Source organism: Hydra vulgaris, chromosome 08 (assembly GCF_038396675.1).
Source record: "Hydra vulgaris chromosome 08, alternate assembly HydraT2T_AEP".
In the NCBI taxonomy this organism is placed as follows: Eukaryota; Metazoa; Cnidaria; class Hydrozoa; order Anthoathecata; family Hydridae; genus Hydra; species Hydra vulgaris.
The window spans coordinates 38,532,501-38,542,307 of NC_088927.1; the positions used below are offsets into that span (position 1 = coordinate 38,532,501).

The 9,807-nt window shown below is 27.1% G+C and overlaps 1 protein-coding gene across 4 annotated transcripts in view; it reads right to left on the reverse strand.

Annotated features, from left to right (window-relative positions):
- Positions 1 to 8,449, reverse strand: part of LOC100208709 (transcriptional regulator ATRX homolog) — a 21,077-nt gene extending 12,628 nt beyond the window's left edge. Inside the window, exons 1-2 of one of the 4 annotated variants that reach the window (XM_065803660.1) lie at positions 8,324 to 8,449; positions 7,033 to 7,403 (exon numbers count right to left, since the gene is read on the reverse strand). In XM_065803660.1, the coding sequence (XP_065659732.1) occupies positions 7,033 to 7,389 (357 nt within the window). In that variant the 5' untranslated portion in view covers positions 7,390 to 7,403; positions 8,324 to 8,449. Of the gene's footprint in view, positions 1 to 7,032; positions 7,444 to 7,504; positions 7,525 to 8,255; positions 8,276 to 8,323 lie in introns of those variants that run through there. The other 3 variants (XM_065803661.1, XM_065803662.1, XM_065803659.1) reach the window with 3 other exon arrangements.
- Positions 8,450 to 9,807: the final 1,358 nt, after the last annotated feature.

Here is a 9,807-nt window from a genome sequence, read left to right on the forward strand (position 1 = left end):
GTTTTTTTTATTCTTTGATAATTTGAGAAAACTATCAAACAGAAGATAACAATTTGAGAAAAATAATTATAATTTAACAAAGAAATACACACATCATATTATACTTAAGAAATTCTTAATAAACAAAACAAATCATAATAAAATATAACAACATGTTACACTAACTAAATACTTTCATAACAAATATAACTCTTAATAGTATTTACAAAATCATGCAAGAGTGTACCTTGGTGGAACCACCAAAGATCACAACATTAGCTACCTCCAAGGTACACCGCTACCATAGCTTTTACAAAATCGCTACCATTTATTTATAGGTTAGGAGTTGAGCAGTTTCAAACATGCATAAATGTAGTTGAAAACATGCTTTACCCATTTTTATAACCAGTTTTTAAATAAAGTTGATACCTGCAGTTGTAGAAAAAAAAAAACGCCCTAAAAAAGTTACTTTTTCGTACTGGAAACAAACTTTTATTTTTAACAAAAGTTTGTTTCCAGTACGAACAGTTCTTACCTCTCATTGGCAAGGCTAACACAAAAAAGTGCACCCATATACCTGGAGCACAATATACAAAGAAAAGGAATGCAAAAAATTGTTCAGAGAATCACAGAAAGGATTTCTTTTACTAAACTAGAATAAATTAGGTATTGGTAAAAATTACAATTCAAATGATTGATTTATAAAGTTAACATTTCACAGTGACTTCCTTGCATTTTTGTATAACATTTAAAATCTGAAGAAATAGAGAAAAAAAGTTCAAAAATGAAGATTGCATGCACTAAGTAAATATTTCAAGGCATATTTTATATTATTTATATTAGGTTTGATAATATTTGATTTAAAAGTTGAACGAAGAATTTATTTTTAGATAATAAAGCTCATTGAAGGTGTCTTTGATTAAATTTATCATTTGAAAACAATGATTCAGCAGACATAAATGCAACAGAACTGTGTGATGAGCTGTTTGCTTTATTAAGAAGATTTAAAAAAAAAGCCCCACAGTTATGTAACTTGTGTATATAGAATGTTATCTAAAAATTGCCTTCATTTAAAATGATTTATGTAGCCGGCTCTATTTGAATCAGAGATTTTTGGAAAAAACTTTCCTTTCCTAATTGCACACTATAGTTAAATATAGTTTTGTTATAATTTTGTTCAAGAGTGTTAGTAAGAATTCTACATCTACCTGGTTTTACAAGGAAACAATATGGCCTTAGGTACAAGAATTAATAGGCTAATGCAAAACTGTATCTATTAAAAAATCCATTTTGAGTAGAAACTTATTAAACATCACATTTAGTACTTAAATAACTAACAACTCAATTACTTAAAAAAAAACTCCTGAACTCTGTGGTACCTATCTGAGAGGCTGTTTCCATCAACAGCTGTAAAATATCAGGCTGTTAAAAGTGTCATGCTGCGGCTATTCTTTTAAATGACTTTGCTTAGCACCTTTTTAAACAATTTTTAAACAACTCACCTTTTTTGTTTGTTTGTTCTTTATTGGTTTTTTTCTATTTATATTATACTATTTTTCAACCCCAAATTTTATCTGGGATTGAAATCAAAATAATTAAGAAGTTTGCTTTTAAAAAATTGAAATACTTTCCTTGTAATCAACTTTTTAAATACAAACTTTTTTCAAATTCAAAACCAGTAATTTATCAACATTTATCAAAATTTTTTAAAAAATTTAAAGGTATTTTTGCATTTAAAGGTATTTTTGGTTTTAAAAAGGTATTTTTGCATTTAAAGGTATTTTAACTTTAAAGGTATTTTTGCATTAAAATTTTTTTAAGAACTAACATATATAGAATACTCTTAACTGAGATGCCAAAATTTGAAAACATGTATTAAAGACTTTAACATTTTCATATTTTAGATTTATTCTTCGAATTCAATAAAAGGCATAAATTTTTCATAGAAAACTAGTCCTTGCCTTGTCCTTGCCTAAAACACAAAACTGTTTAAGGCACATTATATACTTTTACTTTTCACACTGTATCTAACTTTTTTATTTAGAATAAAATTAAATTATATATTGAGCAACATAATAGTAATGCTCATATATGTGTTTGACAGGGTACTCTTGTGAGCCATTACAACCGAAGTAATGGCAAGAAAGAGTTACGGCACATTTTTTATAAGAAATTGTGAACAAAAGCGTATGCAAATATCTAACTTATATAATTTTCAAATTATTTTAATGTTAAAACATATATAAAGTTTTACAATTTTACTTTACTTAAAAAATGAATTGCAGCAATACCTCCTTAATTTTGATTCATAGCATTTATTTATCATTTTATAAAGTCTTTTTGAACTTTTTAAAATACAAAATAAAATACTTTTGAAGTTCTATAGATATACATAATATATATAAGATGATATATACTCAACCCTAGGAATTAGGGTTGGCATTTGGCAATGACAATCTAACTGCCGACCTAAAAGTATTTGAGGTTGGCAAAAAATTGCCGACCTCGTTTCGATGTTTTATGGCAAGACCTTTGTATCAAATTTTTTTTGCTGACCTGATGCTGACCTCTAAAATATTGAGGTCGACAAATTATTGCCGACCTCAATTATCCTAATTCCGAGGGTTGTATATTATAACAAAGGAAAGGGAGAGAACTTTTAAAAAAACCTAAAACTTTTAAAAACATCTAAACACTGGGAGAAATTTGTTTTGCATACGTCATGATAGAGATACTTATATTATTAATGTACTTAGGTAATTAGTGAAGTCTGCGCATTTAACACACATTATATAGATAAAATTAATTAACGGGGCAAGGATCTTAATTTTGAAAGCAAACAACTGGAAAGTCTTGATTCTTTTAAAGACGAATTAATCAATTTAGTCTTCTATCAAGTATTGAGCACACAAAAATTACAGTAGAATTTCCATATTCTTATATTTATATTTGGGATTGTCTTCTTCTGCAATAATATTGCCAGACAAAACTTAACTGCTCTAGTAAAAATGTTACATTTTTACTAGGACAGCTAAGACTGCAGTTGTTTCTTAAATTTATTTGTTGCTCTTCAGAATTTCTACAAAGATGTAACATTCATCCAATGATAAATGCTCAGGATTGTAATTTATTTTTTATAATAAATTTTTTCTCTTCGATGTATTTCAGATAAAAGCTGTTGTAGACAGCACTCCTTGTAACAATGATCATGACGCAGTCTGATTCTTTTTTTCTGATTTAGCATTGTTGAAAGCATATGATTCCACCAGGCATACAATTACTTCCAAATTTGCTTAACCCTATCAATATAGAAATACCAACAACATAGTGGGAACTATTAGCAGCACACAACTGTGTTCTATTTGAGTTAAAATCTCCAGCCATTACAAACCCCAAGCTGTCTCAAAAGTGAGGTAAGGTTCAAGAATGGCTGCTGTTCCAAACAATCAAAAATAAAAATTTTTTTGTCAAGACTGAAGTATAGTGTTCATCAGCAATAGAGGATTTAGAGGATTATCAGAAAAATCATATAGATGAGGAACAACCCAGAACTTAGGATGAAATCTTGTGGTACCCCATAAGTTACTGTAAATGAAAGAGTGTTGTTTTTTTGTGACAGTAGGTATTATAGGTATATATTTTCACAGTGTTGAGCATATTTGGGCAACAAACTTTTTTGTGACAGCCACAGCATGAGACACCGTTGCCAAAATTATTTTCCTAAAATAGCCCCTCACTGTGGTTAGAAAGGAATTATTTAATAGTTTTAAAAAAATGGGCTAAAGTTAGCGGGTATAGAGTGATCTCAAGAGTCAAGTAAAAATTGAAACCTGAGATGCATAGCAAGTACAAAAACAAGACTTGGTGAAATACTTGTTGCTGTTTTGTACAGCTGCTATTTTGAATCATATTCATTTCTTTTATCTTTTCCATAAGAATAACTCTTGTATTTATCTCAGAAAGTTAAGTGATTAGGGTTGACTGAAAAATGAGCAACAAAATTATCTATCTAATTATGATATTAAGAAAGACAAAAAAAAAAGCTTGAGAGCCAGCTGAGTCAGTGGTACTAGAGTACTGGGTACTAGAGCCAAACTTTTCAGTTAAATGACCATCGAAGTCACAAAGAGAAAGAATTTGAAAAACTTGATCAGAAACAGTCTTGGGAAGAAAAGGATTAATAAATAACAAACAAACAAAAAAGCTGATTGTTTAAAAAGGTGCTAAGCAAAAGCGTTTAAAAGAATAGCTGCAACATAACACTGTTAACAGTCTGATATTTTACAGCTGTTCATGGAAACAGCCTTTCAGACAGATACCACAGAGTTCAGGAAATCTTACTACCAGTCAGCCTCAGAGCCAATAAACTGAGCTTTAAAGCAGTATGTAAAATTCTTTGTCACCTACCTACAAGGAGATAACAGAAAAAGTTGCATTGCCACTACAAAGGAGGAAAAACATAAGCAAAACCCCGATCAACACACTAGAAAACAATATTGAACACCCAACAAAAACTTTGACAATTTGAAACACCTTGTAAAGAAAAGCAAGCAAAAACACTCTTTTCCATTATTCAACAAAATTGATTAATGAAAATTAATCAATTTTATTAATCAAAATTGAATGAGATTAGAGTAAAGAAGATTTCTGTAAAGTATTTCAATTTAAAAAGCCAAACAAAGAAGTGTTTTTTTATATGAAGAGCAATTTATTCTGTTTTCAATGTGCATTGCAAACATAGAAAATAAAAAAAATATGTTGATATATAAGTATTTATATGAGTCTGATGGTGTCTAATAGTACAGGAGAAAGAAACTTTTCTAAACAAGTCAAATGAACTGAGATCATCCATGACACACTGAATGAATAATCTGCCACTAATGTCTATTGAGCGTGACATTTTGAATGAAATAAATACACCATGGCAGACAGCTATTTTTAGAAAAGAAAAATAAAAAACATGCTGGAGCGACATTTCAGCATTTTTTTGTTTTGTTTTGTTATAATTCTTTTTCTTTTTCTTACATCATTGTTTAGTTAAATAACTAAGTTCAATTTAATTTTTTTTAATTATTTTAAAAATATCGTATTTGAAATTGTTTCCATTAAAAAAAAAAAGAAAATCTGTGTTGTAAAAGTTATTAAGTAAAACATTTACAAATTTGAAAACATTACAATGTTTTTCATTTGCTACACTGTTACATTTCAAAATCTATTGCTTCTTAGCTGTTAGTAAAAACTAAAGTTGCTTAGTATAAATTTATGATAACTTATTTTCTTAATTTTATAATACCATTAACAAATTTTCTGTTTTCAACCAAGTAGAACACTTGGGTGGGAATGAAAATATATAAAGAATGGTCTAATAATAAAGTTCTTATTATGGTGAAAAAATAGACAGCTACATCTAAGTTTGCGATGAAAGAAAATATTTGTTCACAAGGAATCACTTTCACTAAAAATGTCTAGTGAATCAATTCATTAGACATCAAGTTGTATTAAAGATACTAAAGAAGCAACAAATCAAACTAGGAAAAAAGCCTAAAAATCTTAACTTAAAATCGTTACTAAAAATAATAGGAGCAAATAATAAGTTGAATGAATGAAATTGATCATTCATAGAACAAGAAAAAAAAACCAACAACAACAAAACACCACTTGCATATTAACAGAATAAAATCAATCATATTAACACTATAAAAATGTAATTTAGGAAGCCATTCTATTTAAATAAAATGCTTTGACATGAAATGTGAGAATCTAAACTGCAATTACTGGCAATGTATTCAAAATTTAAATTATGTATAAATATATTGACAGAGAACTACTCAGTTATTTCCAGTCAGCTCTGTTGCCATTTTTTATAAATAAATATTAAATAAAAATTCAATTTAAGTAAATATAATCTGTTTAATATAAATGAAATGAAAGAAATAAACTTTAAAAAACAGATACTTAAAATAACAGTGTTAAAAAATTGCTAAAATACTTAATAAATTACAGATTTTCTTTATTTTTAGTAAATGATACTTGTTGGATCTTTTTGTATGTGGATCTTATTGTATCTTATTAAAGAAGATTTCTTAAACAAGGCTCCACAAATCTTGTAAAAAAAGAAAAAAATTAATTTTGTGAAACTAAACATGAGACAAAGTTGTGCTGAGAATCTAAGAAGTAAATTTAAATTTTATAAATGTCTTACTCATAAAAGATTTATGGCACTGTTTCAGTTACCTACCCCTATCATTTTATGATTGATTTTGATAGAAAACTTCATGCTGATTAATCGCTAACAATGGTCTTTTTCTTCATACTTGAATAAGATTAGATTCTTTTTCTTAGTTAACTTAAAAACGACCTGGCTTTTATAAACACTTTAAAGCAAAACTATTTAAAGCAAAATCCATTAGTTTTAAATTGATTTTGACCCTAACCCTGACCATAACCATGTAGTTTTTTTATGCCTACCCCTATTTGTCAGTCAATGTATGTATTTTTATTTACGCCAATTCCTATTTGTCAGTTGATGTATGTACATTTAATTGTGCCAACCCCTATTTGTCAGTCAATGTATGTACATTTAATTGCATCAATTCCTATATGTCAGTCGATGTATGTGCCAATCCCTATTTGTCAGTCCATGTATGTCCATCTAAAAAGTTGTCTCAAAGATTTTTTTATTTAAAAAAATATACTCATTAAAATATTTAATTGAATCTAAATAAATTTCAATAATGACGACAATAAAAACCATGTTGCATAATTAAAAAAAAAAGATTTTCTAAACAATTGATTTCTAAACAAAAACCAATTCAAAGATGTTTTTAAAAAGATGACAATATTAGCATTTTTATTATAATTTTTTTAACTTTAACATCACATTCGAGTACTTTCCTAAAATTTTCAGCTTTATGTTTTTATATGATTCCTAATCTCCATCATAATCAATCATAAAATGATAGGGGTAGGCAACTGAAACAGTGCCAGATTTATAAGTAAAATCAATATTAAAGAAATAATATATATAATAATAAAATTATGACAAAAAATTACCTCTTCATTTGATTCATCCTCTTCACTCGATTTAGAACTTCTGGACTCTTTCAAGTTTTCTTCTGAGCGCTCTGTATTTTTTTTAATTTTTTTTTTATCTGGTTTACATTCTTCAGAAACACTATCATTTTTTTTTATGTCGCTCTTTTCTTTTTTAGGTTTTTTGGATTTTTTTTTCTTTTTAGTGCTATTCTCTGTTGCCTCAGAACTATCTTGATAACTTTCTGCAGTATCATCCCTATCTTTGAATTTTTTATCAAAACCGCATTCAGTACTTGACTTTTTTTTCTTCTTAACTACCAGAGCCTCATTAGAATTTTCTTCATCACATCTGTGCTTTTTTTTATCAGTGCTCATGCTTTATTGCAAACCTTATTGAATAGAACACAAAAAAACATATACTCAAGGTTACACATTTCATCCTATAAAAATTTATTAATATTAAAATCTCGAGCCAGTCATAAGTGCATACCAATGCTACTTAGCAAATACTTTGTTGCATGCATATTTACAGTATTACATTTAACTGTGACACTTTTGTGTTTGTTTTCATTAGTCTCCTAATCTAAAGATTTTTTACTTAATTTTTAAAAAAAGTATTTAGTTAGAGAGTTGCTCTTTAAAAATCTATTATGTCAATGTAGCAAGTACAATCAATAAATTAGCACAAGTATATCAGAAACACTTTTTTGTAATAGACTTCACAAGAGATTTGGTAGTTTTAATTATATGAAGTTTAGCTTAAGTGTTTAACAAAGCTAGTGATTTTAGTTAAATGCTTCAAATGTTTTTTTAGTTTTAGTATTTGATCTTTGGAAAACCTTTATTTCAATTTAGCAGTCTAAATTTTCTATTTAGTAGTAAAAACTAAATTTTCAATTTAGTCGTATTTAATAAATAATTTTTTTTTTGTATTCATTTGATTAGTAATAATTTAAAGACATTAGATTTGTAAAAATTAAACAATTTGGGAAAAAGATTTTAAAATAAGCTATTTTCCTGTTTTTTCAGCCTGCATAAAAACAATTACAATTACTAAAAGTAACAAATAATTTAAAAATTTTATTTAAATGACTTATCTTTATATTTATCTTTCTTTAAGTTTAAAAAAAGTTTACGCTTCTAGTTTTGGCACTACTACATTAAAATACAAACGCAGATATTAACGATACATAGTACAAAGATAATAAAAAGAAAAGATAAAATATTATACGATCTTCTACCTGAGAAATATTAATTTTAAGGAGTGTTTAAAAGCACACGTTCTTAATAATTAAGTTAATTCAATTACCTTTTTAATTAAGCTATTTAGGACCATCTAAATATACAAAAAAATTTGTATGAGAAAATAAAAAAAAAATAAAAAATTTGAAAACTTTTTAAATTTATTATATATTTAGCTAAACAATTATTGTTGAAGAAAAGTTTAGAAGACTATACATTGTAAAAAACGATTTTGAGTAAGGTTTGTTTTTTCAAAATGTGGGAAATGTCGGTCTTATTGTACTCCGAACCACGCGGAGTACCTTCAACGTAACTTACTGCGATGAGTAAAAGTTACTTTGCGAGATTTCAACGTTAGGTTCGATAAGTATTTCAACGTAAGTATTTTGGAATCCTTAAAAGAAACATGAAATGTTTCAGTTTTTTCATACATCTTTTTTTAAATTTAAATATTTCACGGGTTTTAAAGTAGTTATAATCAATGCCAGGTATGTCCTTTACAAGTCGGTGTAGTTAAGACGAAATTATGCCCTTTACTAGTCGGTGTATTAAGGAATTAGCATTGTCTGAACAAGATCTTTAGATGCTCTAATTTTTTTTGCTTTAAGCTTTTATAATGTTTAAAGAAACTTTTTTCTTTTTTATATAATTTTCAAAACTTTTTTATTACTATTGAATAAACTATTTTATTGAGAATCAAAAGAGCACCATTTTTAAGTCTTTAGATCAATTCTGCTCAACAGCGTTAACTTAATTTTAATTAAACTTTTTTGAAAAAGTGCCTTAATCTGCTAAAGATTTTAGCTCTAATTTGTTCTGGTACATATTGATTGAATATAATTGTCAAAACACAACATTTCTATCAATTTTCAAAAAATATATAAGAATTCCGACCAAGAAAGAGTTGATGATTAAGAAAAATTGCCAATAAAAAGATTAGAACAAATCATATTATAAAACTATGATGTTCATTTTACCTAAACAGCGTATTTATTTAAGGTGGTTTACCAGGAAATAAATTTTTTTTGTCAAATTAAACTTTTTTTTTCAGAATATTAAATAAAATAGTTCCAATAGCGAAATTTATTTAATTTTTTTTTAATTTATATATTTGTTAAACACCCACTCTATATTACAAGTAAGGTAAATAAAAAGTTTCAAAAAAAATCTCTAGGATCTAGGAATTTTATTTTCAAGAACATCCTTAAAGATTGTTCTTTGTTCTTTTGAGTTCCAGAACTCAACTGCACATTTTAAGATTTTAAGATCCGTTTCAGGAATTATATTTTTTAAACCAGTAATTTTTATTTTTTCTTTGTGTTGCATTAGTTTCTCTATATTTAATTTATGACTATTGCACAGAGCCTTGACGCTATCTACAAAAGGTCGTGGACCTGATTCGTTGTTCAACTGCGACTTAAGAATATCAAATGTCATTTTATTTTTCAACAGGCGAATAAATAAGTTTATCTTATTTTGTTGCGTAATTATAGATATATCTTCAATACAAAATAGGGGATGTATATAATTTTTACTATGTTTTGAAACGTT